Source organism: Scatophagus argus, chromosome 7 (genome assembly GCF_020382885.2).
Source record: "Scatophagus argus isolate fScaArg1 chromosome 7, fScaArg1.pri, whole genome shotgun sequence".
Lineage (NCBI taxonomy): Eukaryota > Metazoa > Chordata > Actinopteri > Scatophagidae > Scatophagus > Scatophagus argus.
This window is the reverse complement of record NC_058499.1, coordinates 18,182,568-18,202,711: the sequence shown is the minus strand read 5'-3', so window position 1 is coordinate 18,202,711 and position 20,144 is coordinate 18,182,568. Positions and strand designations below refer to the sequence as shown.

Here is a 20,144-nt window from a genome sequence, read left to right as displayed (position 1 = left end):
AATATGGTTGATAATTCAGATTAAGGCTTTATTTAGAAGAGGTTAACTTTCATAATCTCTCCACTAGCCTATACTTAAAAACTGACATAAACAAACTATTTACACCTATTAGCAAAACGTATGGAAAATGACGTGAAATGCAACAGACGATTTGAGACTGTCGTGCCAGATCAGGCTTTTGAATGATCAGCTCACACAGCATTCTGGTATCTGAACATCTCCAAGAGAGATTTCCAAGAATGTGAAGAAAAAAAAAATACAAATCAAGAGGATGTCATTATAACTTTGCCTTTTATTGCCCTTTTAATACAGTTAGGATTTGGTCATTCTTTGTACAAAAATAACAAGTTGTACCATCACATGGGAGACAAACGCACATGCATTCACAGTAGAACTTTAAAGATTTGGTGAGACTCTTTTAGAAAAGTAGTTGTCAAACCCCATGACTAAATATATAAAAGTTGAAAATCAAAAACAATAAATATTTACAAATATTTGTTTTTTGTAAGGCCTGCCTTTATTACCAAACGTGACAGCTTTTCTTATAATATTCTTCATTGCTGTACATCAGACCCTCGAGCTCCAAACGTGAAAAATACATTTCTCACAGCATTTATTTACATTCATGACACTGTGAATCGCCCTGAAGGGAGACGGAAAGCGCTTTGCCCTGGGTATTTTACTGCATGTCAGTGTGCTAAGGGTGGGAAATGGAGTCAGTTCTACAGAACAACTCCTCCACCGTCTCCTCCTGATTGTGCTCCTGGTTCCCACCACTCAGATGGGACTCAGAGGCAGAAGCAGTGTGCTATTAGCAAAATGTTCAGGTTGCTAGCTATGAGAACTGATGCTTAGATAAGCATCCAGCTGATTGAAATAGCTGATGGAAAGATGGTGTTTTTCCTCTTGATTACACAATTTCACCTCAGTGATGTCCTGATCTGGTTGATGTGGGTGCTGAGGGTCAAAAGGGGCATTCGTAATGCTGTTTATTGGTTTGTCACTTGCATAGTGGAAGACGACTGGTGGCTTCACAAATCCTTATGTGAGGACTTTACAGATCTTATTTTTGGCTTTATATGCTGCCATTTCAGGCTTCTACTGAATATTAGTATTTTCTCTCTGTTCCTGAGATATCAAGTGTGTCTAATCTGAGATCAAGGCATAAACAGCTGACTCACTCCTTCAAGGAAAAATAGTCAATAGTACCAGCTGGATCCAACCCCATTCTGGCTGTTAGCAACAGTTACTACTTCATATTAGCTGAGGGTACCTGGACTTATTGGACAGACTGAGGGATTCTTTGTATTGTGCTTTTTGCACACTATTTGCCTTGCTTCCAGCATTTAGAGCTGCTTTCAAGTGGAGCCTCTACACAACGCCGCTTCTGTGGAAACGGTCCTCTTTCTGCATGAAAACATGGCACACAGAACAAAGCTCAGCAGACAGACATTTTCTTTTGTGAATCAGATAAAAACCATAAATTAAACAGTGAAGTGGATAAGGTCGACGGGATACAACCGTGATGTTTCTGCATCATCATCATCATTTGCGTCTGTACAGCCTTGTTAATGGAAATGACGATGAACATAGCCATAAAGACATGGCTTCTTTACACGGAAAAGATAGCTCATCTTTGTTAACTACATCACTGTATAACTCATACACGTCCAGATAAGCTTAATATTTGGTCATTCGCAATACTATTTACATATGCATGCTATTGAAACATAATGCTGTATTTTCTTTCAAACTAACATGTTTGTGGATGTTGGGATTTTTTACAGTTATGAGGCACTTGGGGCAGAACTGCAGGCTGCGACAAACAGTGCAGAGGCAGCACTGAGTTGCACTTACTTTTTGCCTTGCCTTCAACATTATCAAAGCTCGCTCTGGCCTGCCTTCTCTCACATAGTGGTAAACATTATGGCTGCAGTGGTCACCTGCTCCAAGTGGCATGAAACAGCCAAATCAAAATCAATTTATTTTTTAGAAACTCTGCGTTTTTCATTTTAGAAAACAGATTCTAACTATTTTTCTACGCTTATCCAGACCTGTAAACGACTAAAAATCAATTTCCATACTGCGATGGAACCCTGTAACCATTCAATCTATGTACCTGCTTGAGATGTTCCGTCCTGTGTGGAGGGGTTTTCACACGACCCTCCTGGAACTTGACTGGTCCCTGTGTTGACTCTTCCCACATTACTGCCATTTATACCAGAGTTGGGATTAACAGGTACTGTTGCTAGTAGACCTGCAAAGAGACTAAAGCATATTAATTCATCCCACAAGACAAAACTTGTTAAAAGCTAACACATAAATGGGCATATGCAAGAGTCACAATGCTGTGCATTTATAAATATACTGGCTGTTCAACTCAAACAGTGAATGTCCTCAATAAACCTGGAACTAAAAGGCATAAAAAGTGGCTGATTGTTGAGAATGTCTGAATGGTAATTACTACACACCAAAACGATCATCTGACACTAATTGTACACCAAGTTTTTAACGCTGTGGCACCTGAAAGCTATAAATACTGAACCACAGTGCCTATGTAGCTGTTCAGACTGTAGTTTGATGTAGGCATTTTGACACAGATGTGCATAGATATTATCCGTACAGAAGAAAATTAGACTTTTCAAATCAATCCTCTGAACTCTTTTATGCTCTTTATTTCTCGGCTTATGAAAGTGACACCACATGAGTCAGCCAGGGTTTTGTGCTTGTATAGTTACAGACTCTCTCTGGTCTTCACCCTGCCATGTAACAAAAGACACAGCAGTATCTGCTGCAGTACCACCCAACTATGGAGCAGCTTTTTTCCTCAGGCTGTGAGACTTCTGAACTCCTCCTTTGAAAAGTTTATTTTTGCAACTTGATTATTCATTCATTAGTTTGTATAATATTTCTTTGTTTGTAGCAAAAGGAAATACAAAAAGAGTTTGGTTACAAAATCTTCTGTTTAATAATGGTAAGCAATTATTGCACAACTAATCTGGTCAGTTAAAACAGTCACGCTAATAGACATATGCTATCCATCACTCGTCCCACATGAATCACACAATATTGCAATAAATATTTTTCAGGGAAATTGCTAATTAGATAATTGCTATTGCTAATTGCTAACTATAAAAGGGATGTTTCTCTGAGAACCTTTAATCCAGGTGTTTAAACATACACACAAATGACATAAGTAAGAAAGTGAGGTTTGAGGTACTCAGTATGTGAGTCATGTCCCTACCCAGTCCTTTGTAGCGGGAAAGTTGCTGGTAAATTTGCTTCATCCGCTCTATGTTGATGCGGCTGGCCTCAGCATGGTTCACCATGGGCTTGGGGTAGTGGACTCCTATAATGCACTTGGCTGCCTTCTGTACTTCCTCTGGGGCATTCCAAGGATCATAGATGTATTTGGCTGGAAAACCCCTCAATATGGGCATGTAATGCCTGGGAACACAGAAAGAAAAGAATGAAGACAGATGTGTAAGCTGAAGTAAGCTGATGTAGGACACTGCAGTTTTGTCTGAGATGTTGCAGATGCCCCATATTAGTTAAATTTCAACCATCAATACTGTGTGAAATCTCATTTTTTCCCCCTATTAATACCAGCAGTATAAATTAGAACACACTATTTCATTACTGTTTATCAGTCGCTACATCACTCAGACAAAAATTACATGATCTCAGCTTAAGAAAGACTCATGCTGTCATATTCGTGTGATGCAGATAAAAGTACTGACTGACCGTATGTAATCCCCATTGGGGTCTGCGCGTCGTCCAAATCCCACTGGGCAGTAGCAGTGGAAAAACTGCTGGAAAAACGAGCTGCAAGAAAGCCACATCCAGCTGCCAGCGTTTACACTCCAGTCTGCATCTATGAGCAACTCTTCAAACACCTGTGCAAGACATTGGTGGACAGCAGAGACAGTGCATCAGGGCAACAGCTGGCTACCTCCATTTTACACTAACTTCACTTTTAATGACCTTTCAAACTGGTGACTGTGGACGGAAAGTGTGAACCACGCATCCTTAAAATACTAGACATCTTTTCTCTGTTCTTACCTTCATGCCTTCCTCCCAGCTGATCCAGAGGTCTCCCCTGGTGAGGAAACAGGCCACAGCATGCCTCGCAAAATGATGAATCCACCCCTCCTGCCTCAGCTGGGTCATAATGGCGTCTATCCAGGGAAAGCCTGTCTGTCCCTCTGCCCACTTGGCCAATGCCTCCGGGTTTCGGTCCCAGGGGATCTGGACACACACAGGGTTTCCCTCCATCTTGTCAAAGCATGGGTTGTTGGTGGCAGTAGTATAGAAGAACTCTCTCCACAACAGCTGGCCATACAAGGAAAGTGGTGGGGTGTTATTCTTCTTGACCTGATAAGACAGAGCACAGACAGGTTGCAGGATTCACATGAAAACTAATGTTCCATCAATCTGACATCAACCTGTCAGAAAAAGGTTGTCTGCAAATGGAATTGGACACTTAAATGTTTAAATAGACATTTAAATGCTTACATTACAATGTATTTCCAAGATGTATGCATCTCACATCTATTTAATATGAAACATCATTTATTTATTTATTCCAAAAAAATTGTTGATTCATGTCTGATCTGTGGTCATCCCTACCTTTCTGTATAAGTCGGTGAGTTTGAAGTAGAAGAGGCGACACGAGAGACATCCGAAGCGCAGGTATGGGCCGAGGCCTGTGGGACTGGCCAGCAGGGAGTTGGCATTCATACGTGGAAGCTCAGAGTTTGCCACCCATGCCTGTAAAACACATGGTCAGTCATCTTTTCCGAAGACACTGCCACTCTGATTGCTGAGAAGAAATCTGTCCCTGAATAAATGACAGCCATCAAATGTGATATGAAATGTTGAGGTCTCAGGCGTCAAAACCAGAGCCTGAACGAGATGAAACACAGATGCTGTTGATGGTGCTGTAGCACAGAACTGCAGGGGTTAATTCCTGGAAGTGGTTAGAGTCAACACAAACCGTTTCATCCACACTAAATGTTTTATGATGATTAATCTTTGCTTTACAGTTTCCGTTATTCTAGGCTTAATGACATCCAAAAGTTGTAAATCTAAGATAATGAGATATCAGGACATTTGTTCCGTATTTGTGGTCATTATCAAACAAACCAGGCTCCTAGATCCACTGCCATAGTCCAGTGGTCAGTTTATTTTCCTGCCTTGTCACAATGCGGTAACACTTAACAATGAGGGGACATAAATTTACATTAGTTAATGCAGTAGTTAACAATTATCCTTAAGTAACAGTTAATGTGTCCAATAACATTTACTAATGGTGTTCACATTAACTTCTTGCATCAATTTATACATTATTTAATAGTCTATAAAGATAGTTAACAGAGTAATATCAGTTAAATGATACAATAACAAGTAAAAAAGATCTCTTAATAACATTTATTAAAGGGTTAAGTGTTAATTAAGCTTCTAACTAACATATGGTGATACATGGTTGATGGAGATGTTAATTAACATGTATGTCATGAAGTTCATAGCTACGCCATCTCATTAAGAGAAACTGTTTGTTTTCATACATTTATTTAAGGGTAATGATTAGCCACTTTCTTGTCCATGCACCAGCTTATTTTGTGGTGGACATCAGTGAACACACTCTATGGTCTCTATCTACAGATTAGCCTGTTCTTTCATCTTCATGCAGACACTGTTTAACTTATAACCTAGCCTACAAACTAATGTGTATGTTACACACTATAAGCATTACTGAGCCATAACTGGCCATTAATAAATTCTTTTTGTGACCCTTACTGAAAACATGCATGGCTCGAGTAACACTTCATAAATGCAGAAGAATGCTGAACGAGCATGACTTTATTAACACCTCTACGTTTATCAAGCAGTCTCCATTCTGGCAACAAGCATTGTGTCGGGGAGACAACGTTGCTCATCTTTTTTTCAGCCAATGCCAAGAACCAATCATTACCTGCTTCTCATGGCTGATGCTGATAAAATACATGTTTGTATTTTGAAAAGAAGTTCATGACTTGTAGACACACACTTGTAAACACATTTGGGGGTGAGAAAGGCAAAAATGTAAAGAGTAAAGACGGATGATTTAATATTCCACATTTCTAATAAGACATGTTTTTTTAAAACTTGTCTGCAAATGTGCTGTCCTCCTCTGAAACTACATGGCTCTATACAGCTGCAGCAGTTTGATTTCATGAGCATGAACTTTGAAAGGTGCAAAACCGATTATGTGTCAATAATATAGAAGGAAAACAGCGCACTATTGCAGGACAAGAAAAGGAAGGACAGGCTTCCAATGGACCTGTGAGCAAGATGCTTTACCTGCTTGTATTTCTACTGAAAAATGTGACTGAGGTTTGTGTTCACATTAATGTTATGACTCGGTGAATGGTCAATCAGCTACAGCCAAAGTTAATGAAAATGCTAGTCCTTTCTCCTTTTGTGCCTATATACTGTGTGGTCTTCTTGCCTTCCTCTCCAGATGCCGCTCCAGCCTCACGAGAGCCTCTGTTTCTCCACCTGGCCATACTGCTGTGGTCAGACCTTCTGTATCAAAGCCTGAAAAAACAAGATTTACAAGTATAGATTCAAAAAACTTTTAAATTCTGTGACTCTAACACTGAGATATATGAGGGATAGTGTATTCAAACAGCTACGTACAGTTAAGTACAAATAGTCACAAGTATAAAGAATAAGAACTTACTGAGCTCTTCCAGGGATGGCACCCCAAACTTGTCATCATGGTCTTCACTGATGGGTGTGGTGCATTTTTTGATAACCTTGAGTGTGATCGTCTCTGCTGGGAGCTCCACAGCATCCATATGGCTGATGAGGGCCTGGAAGCGCTTGTATGTGAGAGGAGGGTGACCATCATTGAGTTCTATGATCCTTCAGGGAAGGAAAATATCAAATGGAATCAACACCAATAAACACGCTGCAGACTGTGACAAACCACATTGTTTCCACTAGGCTCATGAGTACAGGATATTCGTTTCAAACTAACACTGTACCATCACTCACTCACTTGGCCAGATTGTAGAGGGTGTGCGAAATCCGTACTATGACCTCTACCCCAGCCTCGCAGGCTAGTTTTTGGATGGCGGCGTCACGTTCTTTTCCAAACGGCTCAGAATCATATTCATAAGATAAATGGGTGATCTTCCATTGCTGTGGAATAATACACACACACACAGTTACAGATATAATTCATCATTTTATTCTGAAAATTAATTGTGTGAAATGTACAATAAATTTATGATTAATCTTTTTTTTTTTATTCAAATATCTTTACAACAAACTGGTTCCGAGTGACCTTAAACTCAGGTTGTGTGAGGTTGCTTGATATGCACATGGGGTCACTGTGATTTTTACGACTGACATACTGATGTGTGAGATTTTTACATAAATAAATTTGATGTCTCAGAAGTGCACAACTTCTGTGTAATCAGTTTGTCAGGCCAGTAAATACGTTCACTGTAAAAATCTTACTCTAAGTCACTGTTTAATGAGCATGGCATTAACATGATGTTAAAAATCATTAAAAAGATACAGGAGTGTAAACTGCATGCTCTAATCCACTCCAGCCATACTACCTTAAAAAGACGAGGGAAGACATCTGTAGGCTGGCCTCTGATGACAAACAAGCGGGAGTTGAGTTTACGCAGGCTGGCATCCAAGTCCTCTAAACACTGTAACAAAAACCTGGAGCCAAACAAACAGAGGGACAATTTAATTGATTATACAGCTGAGATAATCTCCTCACAACGCTATCATGAGACCACTAACCACAGGCATAGCTGATTTTTTTAATCTCCACCACACAATCAAGTGCTGCACCATGAGGCGTGTGTGTGTGTGTGTGTGTGTGTGTCACATGGATAACATGCACAGATTATCCTCACATAACGATGTTAGATATGCAGTTGTGGCTTTAGTAGGAGTCAGTGTCTCAGACTGTTGCTTAGCATGTGTGAAAGTTAAAATTCTTTTAGCTGTAAATCTGTAATAGCTAGCAAGATTAAACGGCAGATATAACACTTCATTACACAAAGAAACTGAATTAATCCCAATAACTGAATTACTCCAAAGAGCAAGTTTATTCTTTCATTTAGCTTATAGCAACAGACAGAAATGGTGCTAAGCTGTCAGCCTGACTGGATCTGCAATCAGCTTTCTTTTTCCCCAGAGACTTTGTGCCCCGTGGCAAACAAAACTGAATCGTGCAAGCAGTGTTTCAAAGCTGACTGTCATCATTATTATACAACGTGCAATCAACATTTACTTCACAATCATAAGTTAAAGCAAATAACCAGTCTATTACCAGTTTAAAGAACACATCACTCTGTTTTTTAATCAAAACTTTCAACTAAAATACATATTCATAAGCACTGCAGATACACAAGTATTACAACTATGAACATAACCAGCATATATGTGGGTGCTGAGTACTGTACTGGTACCAGCACAGTGAAGAAATCTGATGAGGAAAGTCATTTGGTAGGTGATGAATCAAGGTAAAGTAATATATTAATGTTCAACTCAAAGCAGTGTTTATGGAAGTGTCTAGTAAGTGTGATATGAATCTGAATTTGTATGAGGGGGCAGTTGAGTAAACTTTGTGGACAGCTTATTGAATGCTACTCAAGTGTCAGCATGTACCCTGATAGGTGTCTTGCTGCTGTTATTTGCACTACAGGAGTGAAGTTAGTCATGTCCTATATTGGTTAATAATTATTTGATTTATATTCAAGTCACTGTCTATCATCTTATGTACCACACTTAATTCTAATATTTAAAACTATAAGTGTTGATATTTTGTACATATTTCAATAGTTTTCATTGTGCTTCTGCAGTGCCTGAGATGATGGAATGAACTACGGTAAATAGAAAATAAAGAAAATAAGAAAATAAAATAAACTGTGAAGCATCAGTTTGAAACTCTCTGCGAGCCTGTGTACTCAAAATTAATGACCTTCACCATCACTTGATTATCATGTGATACAGAGAAATACAGACAGCAAAACAAAAATTCCTCAGCAGTGAACAGAGAGCATGAAATGAAAGTGTGTTTGTGTGAACAGGGCGCCCTCTCCTGGTGAAGTCTTTTTGAACACACCATAGTTTACCATACAACGTGCTTCCAAAATTATTAGTAAGATATCAGACTACTATGTGTGGTCTATAATTGAGGTCACTTGAGTGAGAAGCAAAAAAACACAGACGTGCCTTCATGTACTGTATATGACCAGCACAGTGACAACAAACTCAAAATGCTCAAAATGACAAGCCAGACGAGTCAAACACAACAACAAACTTATCTTCAAACCACATACATGACGGTGATCTTGTAATAATCCCAACAGCAGAGCATTGCATTGTAAAGAGATTATACAAGTTATTCACTTAACCTGGCAGTGGTTTTGATGTTTTGGCTTATCAGTGTAAAAGTGGTGGGTTTTCCTCAACACTTGTAAAACAAATAAGTCATCACCTTATTTTTCCACCAACACTCTGCAGCAGGAATCTTAGTGCGCTGATGGGTTTACAATGCTAAGGCATGGCAAGGCAGTAAAATGGAAAGAAACCAGATGAGGGAGCGGAGTGCAATGAAGGTCAACTGACTCAGAGTGAAACATGTGGAGCGAAATGGTGTTATGTGATTAAACTGACTGCAAAGTTCAGAAAAAGCTGTCAAAGTGCCAACACTGATGTCAGAAAACCTGAACCTTGTGGATGTGTGTGATGAGCTAGAGAGAGTCTGCACATAATAAGTGAGGTGGTGTAGCTAACTAAAGGGGGTGGAGTGGGAAGTTGTGTGTGTTGAATGTAGGTCAAAGCTGTGAAGGGGCATGATGATGATGTAACTACAATAACCACACACTGACACAGTAAGCAGGGAAAATGACTTGCATCATCATGGTGGTTGAGCACCACCACTTACTGCCAAGACTAGGGCTACAGCTAACAATCATTTTCATTATGGATTAATCTGCAGATCGTTTTCATGACTGAGTGGTTTGTATCAAAACAGCTCAAGCCTGGAAGTTTAACACAGCGTCTTGTCAGAACATGAAGGTGTTGAAGTCAGTTCTACCCATTTTTGTACACTCAAAACTGACATGTTATAATTATGTGGAACTGGCTTTGGTCGTTATTACTAATGATTACACTACAACAGATAGTATGTTGATAAACTGTATACAACCCCTATGGCACAGCTCAGGCTGCCATAGGAAGAGCCTCTATATTGGGAAGGAAACAAACCAAGATCTTGCAAACTTAAACTTCACCAAAATCAACAGTGATGGGCCAGACATGCTGGACAGTCAATACTTTGCTGATGTCAAACAGTGGCCAGATTGAGTTTGTTGACAAATGTGTATATGTATATTGATATAAAAGTAGTAACACTAAACAAAGTCTAAAAGCACGTTAGATAACCTATTATAATTTAAAGCAGGATTTGTAAAAAACATTTCTAGAATCATCCCATATGTACATTATATCAAATACAGTCAGTGAAAATCCAAAAGTCCATCCAAAGTGATTCACTTTAAAGAACAACAATTGGTATTCCTGACATTGTCTAATCCTGTCCAATTTCTCAAGTGACAATTATATCCAATAGATTCATCTCTCTCTTTATAGTGAAGGACTTTGGAAGCAACCACAGAGTATCTTCTCTATTACAGGCGCGTGTTTCGAGTGGTCAGGTATCATTCCAATGAGGCGTTAGTTCCTAACAACCACAAACATCTTTCAAATCGGTGGTACCCATTAATTTCGGATTTCGCATTATTTAGAATGAAAGTACATTTTGACAGACGTGGACGTCAGTGGGAGATCATCAGATTGGATACAATTTGGTTGTGGTGATGAACAATCTATCACACCCTCCACACACATATCACCCTCTCTTGCAAGTCCTGACATCCGGCCCCGCCCCTTACCTCCATCTGTTTATGCCAACATTAGAGGACCCTGCGAACCAGGGGTCCAGGATATAAATGCAGCGCAGTGTGTCCGCTCCCTGTATGGAGTCCCTCAGGGATGGGTTGTCATGCAGTCGCAGTCCCTTCCTGAACCAGTGGATGGTGTTGACCACCATTGCACCTGCGTTCTTTTATTACTCCTGGTGAAGTTACAGAAAAAGAGGAGGCGATTCCCAAATACAACAAATACGCCTCCGACGTTGTTTTGGCAGTAACAAAAAAAGGCGTCCTTTCACATCTGAGGATGAGGTAGCTTTTCACGCGCTCAGTGACCTCCGGTAACGTTAGCAGTAGAGTCTATCTGACCTTAACCTTGCTCCATGAATTTATCCGCAGAGTTGAGCCTTCGGACCAGCGGTGGCTGCATGTGTGGATAGCAGGTGACCACAACAGACGCAGAAAAAGCGGCGCAAATCTTGTTTCGATTAGTAGCAACGATGAAGTGAACCCATATGAGGGGAATAAATTAAGAACGGCGATGTTTAAATTGCGTCGTTTTAAGTAAACGGTCGCACGAGGCGTACACACAAGCAACTTGGACGCAAAAAGTCGAAAAACGCAAATATTTCCAGACTGCTTGCACGACTAACGGTAGTCTACACTACATTCACACACACTCGACTTAAACAACACGTCAAAGATTGCGTATAAATTGTAACGCGAGGTACAGTCGGCGAACATGCAGGACGTCTTTCTGTCAACATCTCCACTCACAGAGATACGCGGGCAGAAATGCTGAGCTCTGATTGGCCAGAGTTAAGCGTTATATAACCTTTCCTCAGTCACGTTTCCAGAATGTGCTTTCTTACACGAACTTTCATGGTGCCCGCTACTGTTTTAAATCACACAAACGTCGATATTCCGCCGTGTTCTCTCACCAGTTCGCCTCAGTGCCCACTTTTTGAAATGTGAATTCAAAAACTACCCCTAAAAGTTTGTGAGAAAAGCAGCTAATCGGAGGCTTTGAATTGCGTTACGTGGAGACTCAGTAGTACCCGGATGAACACATGTCGCATGGCGAGGCCTGGCTCGAATCAGGTGTGCTCGATTTATCTCACAGACCATACCGCTCACACTGCAACCGTGCGTTTGGTTGAATATAGCCACCCCCGCCCACCCTCAGCAACAATAATCCGTTACCAATGTGAGCCACGTTAGATTACATAAAAGAGAACACAACAACAACAATAATAATAATAATAATGATAATACTAACAACAGGAGCTAATATGTAACTATAGAGCGATTATTGTTGTTTTTGGCAGCCAGTTATAGGATCTGTTATGTTTATAGCTGTGAACTAAACAATGTAACTTTACATAGATGAGTAATATTGTACACAATTGTACTGCAATTGTGTCCCAGATGTTGTTGTTTAATGATTTATCCCCTGTCTTCCTCATAACAGAGCATGATTAAGTACATTAAGAAAATGAAAGCTATGCTGGAAAGTAGTCTAACCTGTATGTGACTTCTAATGTGTGGCGAACATTCCCTTTAAATATCACTGTAAGCAAACCACATGGCAATCAGAGGCAATATTTAATTTATTAAATGGCTTGTAAGCATTTTCTACCCAAATTTCTCTCTACTCCACATTCAGTGTTCAATTTTGATTTCAAAAATTTTCTAAAAAATTTTTTTTAAAGGAATAATACAATACAATACAAAGCAAAATACTTTTGTAAGAAAAAAAGTGATACCCTCTGTTTAGCACAGAGAAAAGGAAAGATAATGTACAGTGCTGCGCAAATATACTATATCACCCTGGAGCCAGATGTCTAAAATATAATTGCCTTTATCCACTATTATTGTAAGTATTGATCTTTACAGGGTTTTAACTTCCTCTGAACGTTACACCTGACAATTTCTATTTTTGTTTTGTAATAGATTATGGGGAAAACAGTTTGCTTTGAATCACCCTTCTCAGTGATTCAAAAGCCAGGATCGACAGTAAACAGAAAGGCTTAATGTAAGGCAGTAAAATCAGTGCTGTAATAACTCCTTACACAATCATGAGATGAATTTCCTCAGCTGCTCCTGAAACTGCCTTACAGTTGAGTAATCCCGGTGCAGATACATCCATCATTTGCAGGGTAAATTATTGTGGATGTGCCTATAAACCCACAGCTAGTTGTTTTTCTGGGCATACTCTGGCTTTCCCATATCAGACAGTTAACATGGGCTGCAGGCTATCTTACCGTAGAATACACGAGTGGTGATGGACTCCAAAACTGCAGTGGATCAGCTTCTGGGTTTGTACTGAGTGTGTTGCAATGATTAGGGATTTTCTAGTGGCATTTTAATACTCACTGATCAACTTTTGCTGGCTTCTTCGCTCAGTTTGATCCTACTAGTTGAGCAAATAATTTAATTTCAATATGTTTGTCTAAAAATGGGAAAAATGGAGTCCAAACACTAGATAATGCTCCCATGAATATTTCTTCCCTCCACAGGACATTTCAGGTGAAAGCCCTCTTTCAGACATGAAATAAATGTCACACCACACCAGCACCTGTACAGAGGGGTCACCTGAAAGGTCATATGACTACAAAAATGAGAAAGAAGCACATAGAATAGTAAACCTTGCAACTGATGCAAAGTGCAATGTCTAGTATATTATTTAATATCTTTTACACCTCCTGCATATACCATAACAGGATCATCAAAATAAACCATCATGATTTTATGGTGGGCAGCATGGTGGTGCAGTGGTTAGCGCTGCCACCTCATAGAAAGAGTGTTCCAGGTTCGAATCCCGGTATCTGGGATCGAAACCCGGGCTCTTCTGTGATCTCCCAGTGGCTGCGTGGGTTTTCTCCGGGTGCTTCAGGTGCTTCCCCCCACAACTGGCTACTCTATATTGTCCCAAGGTGTGGGTGTGAGAGTGTGTGGTTGTCAGCCCTGTGATTGGAGAGGAGTACTCTGCCCTGCCTGTAGTTAGCCGGGATAGGCTCCAGCCCCCCCCGCAACCCTGACGGATAAACAGGGTGGATAATTTTGGTATAGAGAGGAGAAAAAGTTACTCAGCACATTAAACAAACATAGCAGAAATGCAATCAAGTCACCAAAACAAAAACACCACGTATACAGTGCACATATATACAGAAGAAATGTACAAAACTATTTTGTAAATATATACTTATCTGTAAGGTCAAAGGCCTTGGAGCTTAATTAGAGCAACTTGAATATTGCATTACCTGAGCGTCAGGTATGAACTGTCATAATATAATGCAATAACAAGAAGAAAACAGAAAAAGGAATATGCTAGCTAATTTAGAGGTGCCTCTGCTAATCTGAAAAGCTGGTAATATACAAAGACAGTGATACAATACCACAGCACTGAACAAAAGAAGCAGCCTACATACCCACAAGCTTGAAAATCTATCAGAATCAATCAGCATCTAAGCAATCATGAAAACACAGGGTATATCATAAGTCCATGTACACACACCTCCACACACACCCCTGCTGAAATAGAGGAGGCTGACAAAAGTGTACACTACAGAAATAGCCATAAGCAGAGTGTTCAAAGTGTAGATCCAAAAAAGGTAGGATGTATAGGATGCACAATTGTACTTGCCACGTTTACTCTTTTGTCTGTTTCTTTTTCATTTATGTAGTCACATGACTCGTCAGGTGACCCCTCTGTACAGGTATGGTGTGTTTCATGTCTGAAGAAGGGTTTGTGCCTGGCACATCAGATGGAGAGAATAATAGTTTTTACTTGCAGGCCTACTTCTGTCCAGCACCTGGTATTCATCGTGTTCAGATGCATGTACTTCTGCAAACTTCACTGGGGAATAATGCACTGAAGTAAACCTGTAGCTGCATGTGGTTTTGCAAGTGGACTCCAGATGGCAGTCTCAGTCAAGAGTTGTTTTTGAAAGGCTTTGGAATCCCCTCATCACATCTATCAAGGTTTTTATTTGCTTTGGTGAGAGCAGTCACAACTTTGGACAATGTGTGACCATAGCACCAAGAGCAGGCTGCAACTGTACTGTCCATTATTTGTTCAGTCAGTGTCCCAAGTTCATTTGATGATAAGCTATGTAAAATGATGTACATGTAACTGAATTAAGCTAAATGTTAATTTTAGCATGCTAACATGCTAAAATTAAAATTTAGCATTTGCTCACAAATTTAGCTTTTGCTCACAAAGACAGTATTAAAGGTCCAGTTTATAGTATTTAGTGGCACCTAGTGGTGAGGCTGCAGATTGCAACCAGCTTACCTCTCCATTTCTCTGTATGATGGTACATTAGACAGACTGGAAGTAGATATTAAAAGTTTTAAAGGGCTAATACGCTAATAAAAATATATTTCTATTCAGTTTCTGCCAAAGTCCTTCTAACTGTACCTCTAACACGTTGTTTTTTAACAGGTAGCCTGTATGTCACGGCATGTCCACCATCTCAGTTTAGTGTGTTAGCTTGAACCCAAAGCACCGCATGATGTGAATGTCATTACCTTTATAGGTATTTGGTCATAAAACCAAAATATTTTACAATTGAACATCATGATGACACATTTTATTCAGATGGTTAAGATGTCTACCAAATTTTAGTTGTTAAGACATTTTATGTGGCGTGGCAAACAGGTCATTTGGCTGGTGCTGCCTGATGAGTTTTTCACTAGAAAAGGGGTTTTGCCACCAAATCATCTGTTTTAATTACCTCATTCGCTCAGTTGTGCTCCCTTAGACTGCTGCTCCTTGTAAATTAAGTTTGACTAAAGCCTTCCCTTGGCTAGTAAGATTCATTTGACATAGGCATGAAACTGTAATTTTAAAATATCCTCTAGGCCTATATAAATGACCTTCAAGATGAGCTGTATAACCAAATTACATAGTCTACTTTAATTTCATAATAATTGATTTTCCAAAATTACTTGGTACCCAACATTATAGGATTTTTTTTAAGGCCGGGGCTGCCACAGAGAAAACTGAGGTTACAGAGATAAATTAATATGATTAAAATCAATCAATATCTCTGTCTCTCTCTGAACCTGTAGAAAGAAGACATTACTGTTAGGAAGCCAAATCTCGCTCTTTTTTCCTTGTAAGAATAAGACCTGGCTTCATGTGTGTGACAGTCTCACAAACTGTGTGACAATACCAGGAGATGGAGGACATGGTCATTTGAAGGTAGTCAGTCCTGACCATCCGCTCAATCGTCCAGGATATTTCTCATGGATACTGCTACTGAAAATCCATCCCTTCTCACCTCTAATGTCTTGTGTGTGTCTGACCTCTCTCATCCTACTGTATCATTCTCTGAGGATATTCTGCTTAAGCTCCGAGGAGAGCGAGAACTGACATTTTATAATCCTTGATTTTCTTTCACTGATCCTGCACTCTCTGCTTGTCTTCCTCTTGTATGACCTTCAGTCTGTCATGCATATGTGTTTGTAATGGATATGCATAATATTCAAACATCACTCCATGTATGTAATATGTTAACAGACGTCAGACATTTTGACGCAATAGGGAAAGGAGGTGTGTCTCTGTTCAAGTGTCCCAGTAAGCCACAACAGTGAGCCCTGCATATACAAAGCCAGGACCTTAAAAGTGAAGCAACTGGAATTCAGCAATCAATTTATTTATTTGTATATAAGTATTATAAATATTTCAATGAAAAGGGTTGATTCCCTGTGTAAAATATAAACAAAATTTCATTTGTCTATTTAACAGTCGGGAATTTTACATTGAGAAATAAATGTGTCAGTGTACGTAATTTTTTAACATTCATTGAAATTCTGTATCATAAGGGAATTTAAGCCCTTCCCCTGACAAATAAACCGAAGTTTGACTGCACAACACCAGGGTTCACTGTTGCTCCAGAGAGACATCCAACCTGCTGCCAAATCCTGAAGCCACAGTCTCGCTGCATCTCAGAGGTAAAGCATCCACAGCCACAGAGATCTGAAAGCAAACCAGATCATGGAGTAATTTTTTTTTTTGAACTACCAGATTAGATTTGTTTTTCTGCCTTGTAGACAATTTCGCATTGGGTCTACACATTTTACAGATATTCTTGCTGAATTGGCTGTGTCAGTATTACAGGATGACTTAAGTTGTTTCCAGTACATTTAACTTAAACTATCTGACTCCTAAAATATCAGACTGCTGTTGCCTGGGAATAAAGAATATTTCTACCATCTTTTTTATTGCACTTGCACCCATCGGGGCTTTCATTTAAGATGGACAAGGATTCATTCAGATTTCACAAAATGGCTAGGTTAGACAGTCCCTGTGAATGATCCCAGCTAATGACCTTGAAAGTAATGTGGATCTTTTCGATGAGTTCTCCTCCAGAGGAACAGAGAAGGATACATTATGCATGCAATCTATTATTAATGGTCTTGAGTCATGTTACGATCAGACATGGACACTCAGAAAATATCTGTAAAGCTCGATTCTCTGGAGGGCTTGTTGGCTGAACATAGTTATGTAAAAGCAGCTACTTCTGTTTTATGTGATTTATTATTTACTGCAATCTGTCTTAGACATTTAACATTTTCTGCATTTAAGCTATTCCAAACTTTGGAAAAATTCAATTTCCCTACAAGTAAGCTATGGAGAATTAAACAAGCACTATGCTCAGTGTTTACATGGCCTTTTTATTAACAAACCTTATTATGGGCTACATCAGTGACTTTTTATTAATCCTCTAAAGCAATCCTCCAATTAAAACTCTTTGCTGCTTCATCCCGAGAGTCCATTGGCTGACAGCTGTTCTTGGTTCTCCACCGGCCCGCCTCCATCTGTCAAGCACTGCGCTGGTACGGCACTGTGTGACTGTTGATGCACTGTAGTGACATACTACTCCTTAACTTTATACGGAACCACTGGATGGAATTTTCCTGAAAAACAATAATATTTATCGGCAGGAGCTTGTGCAAGGCGCGTGCGCATCCAAACTCCACCGTCTCGAAAATTTTCCTCCACTTTCCCAAGCCCTCTTTTACAGTATGAAGTGCAGTTATGGCAAGGAGTAGTAAGACAGTAGCGAGGACCCTGGAGGATTTGACGCTTGACTCGGGTTATGGTGGAGCCGCCGACTCCTTCAGATCTTCCAGTGCGTCGCTGTGCTGCTCAGAGGCACATGGGGGGAATCACTGGCATTTAACGGACTCGATGCACAGTCGACACAACAGTCTGGACACTGTTAACACGGTCCTGGTCGAAGACGCCGAGATCCTGGAGAGCACCGGGCAGTGCGCTAAACTACCCGAGCTTGAGGATGTGCCATGGAGTCTCGGGGAAGTGGCGAGCGCACTGAGCAGGGACGAGGAGATGAGCCTACCGACCCCCCCGCAGGACGTCCTGCACAGGCTCTCGGTGATGGTGAGCCGGGCCCTGGTCAGGGTCAGCAGGGAAGCGCAGCGCCTGAGTCTGCGCTACGCCAAATGCACCAAATATGAGATCCAAAGTGCCATGAAGATCGTACTGTCTTGGACGGTCTCGATGAACTGCATCAGCGCGGCCCTCAGTGCCTTGTCCCTGTACAACATGAGCACAGAAGAGGACAAGTTCAGCCGCGGAAAGTCGGAGCGCTGCGGACTCATCTTCAACGTGGGGAAGTTCTTCAGGTGGATGGTCGACAGCAGGGTTGCGGTGAGGATCCACGAGCACGCCGCGATCTACCTGGCTGCGTGCATGGAGAGCCTCTTCCGCGAGGTGTACGCGCGGGTGCTGCGCAGTGCGCTGCTGGAGCGGGATAACGGCATCCCCAAGTTCACTGTGGAGACCCTGGAGCAGGCCGTCAACAGTGATGCAGAGATATGGGGGTCTCTGCTCTCCTGGCAACACCTGATCTGTGGGAAGAATTCAAGCGGTGAGTTAGGAATACTGTGGGTCCATGCAACAGGGTTAGTCCCCATTTCATACCTTTACTACACATACACAGAGGTCTATTTTAAAAACATGTCACTTACAGTGTCCCCACTGCTTATCTTGCAGTGGATATTTACATCAGTACAACAAGGTTAAGGTGTCTGATTTGGATTTACTCAAAACGATTATATTTATGTATGTAGGCCTTGGTGATACTGATCCAAACAAGTCTCACCTGTACCATAAATGACACAATTATGGGCGACAGATTCCTCAGATTCCTCCCATCTTTGAAATGAAAAGGCCGTACACCCCATTCTTTCACTCTCCCTCTTGTTGAGTGACCGTCAACTGTAATTCAAAGACATCAGTAAAAGAGCATTTTTGGAGCTGAGATGGTGCTGCCTTTTCTCAGATTGCAGGGGAGCTGCAGAAGCTGCAGGCAGCTGATGGCTGATTGAGTAGGTCAGGATGGGAAAGAGTGGTCCTCTTAAGGCCAGCTTGCCTCTTCTGCTCTCTGTTCAGTTTTTTTATGCAAATTTAACTCTCTGATACGCTTCTTATACTGTATGTGGCTGTTTTGTTAATGCACAAAGTGATGAAGCAGGGCCTCATATCCCAGGGCTTAATGCCTCACTTTGAGAGCTTCTACTGAAAGGGGCTCTCCCTATTGGTATCCTACAGTGATGCCCTGCAGAGGTGAGTTTTATTCTTTTCACCCGAAGAGGAAGGAGGCCTTTCATTCCTGTGTAGGGCTACATCTGCTGCTTCTGGTGTGCACAATACCTTCCCGTGTAGTTCTCACATCAGGTCTCCAAGCGTTAAGAAATACCTTTTGCTGTATTCTTTGAAAGTAAGTGCAATTGTATTCAGACTTCACTGTCGCTTAACCAGCAATACATCACAAACCAGCCTAACACATGCTTTGCCCCTGTTTTGATGGATGTTGTAAAAGTGCTACCGTGGCTCCTCTTGCAACAGGTTTACGTAATGAAAGGCCTTGGGGGACCTATGTGCTATCATGCATTATGCAGAGTGATGTGAATAAAACTGAGCTAGAGTAAGGGAGCGAAAAACAGACAGACGGGCACACAGAAACTTATAGAGACTCTGACGGTATTGATGAATCACCAACAGAATCCTGACATCATGAGAGGAGCACTTAATTTCACTGTTATAACTACATGACTGTAAGGCTGCAGTTGCACAATCAATAACAGAGTCACATAATGTGCGTTTGTTTGTAGTCATGACAACATATAGTACCATTATATTGCTGTTGACACACAGTGCAA

At 40.7% G+C, this 20,144-nt stretch overlaps 2 protein-coding genes across 3 annotated transcripts in view; one reads left to right on the top strand and one right to left on the bottom strand.

Moving 5' to 3' along the window:
- Positions 1-274: 274 nt before the first annotated feature.
- Positions 275-12,020, bottom strand: cry1b (cryptochrome circadian regulator 1b). 2 transcript variants are annotated; one of them, XM_046394385.1, is made up of 12 exons: positions 11,891-12,020; positions 10,971-11,152; positions 7,614-7,722; positions 7,046-7,188; positions 6,725-6,909; positions 6,491-6,579; positions 4,630-4,770; positions 4,063-4,374; positions 3,745-3,896; positions 3,245-3,447; positions 2,120-2,257; positions 275-1,407 (listed from the first exon to the last, which is right to left on the bottom strand). In XM_046394385.1, the coding sequence occupies exons 2-12, from the start codon at positions 11,126-11,128 to the stop codon at positions 1,325-1,327; spliced, it is 1,713 nt and encodes a 570-aa protein (XP_046250341.1). In that variant the 5' UTR covers positions 11,129-11,152; positions 11,891-12,020; the 3' UTR covers positions 275-1,324. The 2 variants fall into 2 exon arrangements, with proteins under 2 accessions (XP_046250341.1, XP_046250340.1); XM_046394384.1 differs by lacking the exon at positions 11,891-12,020 and adding an exon at positions 11,319-11,884.
- A 5,145-nt stretch (positions 12,021-17,165) lies between these two features.
- Positions 17,166-20,144, top strand: part of btbd11b (BTB (POZ) domain containing 11b) — a 61,131-nt gene continuing 58,152 nt past the window's right edge. Inside the window, exon 1 of the mRNA XM_046395094.1 lies at positions 17,166-18,850. Coding sequence (XP_046251050.1) covers positions 17,998-18,850 — 853 coding nt within the window. The 5' untranslated portion in view covers positions 17,166-17,997. The remainder of the gene's footprint in view (positions 18,851-20,144) is intronic.

Coding starts and splice junctions, on each gene's coding strand:
- cry1b (XM_046394385.1), bottom strand. CDS start 11,128: ATGGTGGTCAACACCATCCACTGGTTCAGGAAGGGACTGCGACTGCAT. Junction 3,897..4,062: donor GCTGGGAGGAAGGCATGAAG/GTAAGAACAGAG, acceptor TGTCTTGCACAG/GTGTTTGAAGAGTTGCTCAT. Junction 3,448..3,744: donor CCCAATGGGGATTACATACG/GTCAGTCAGTAC, acceptor CTGTGTTCCCAG/GCATTACATGCCCATATTGA.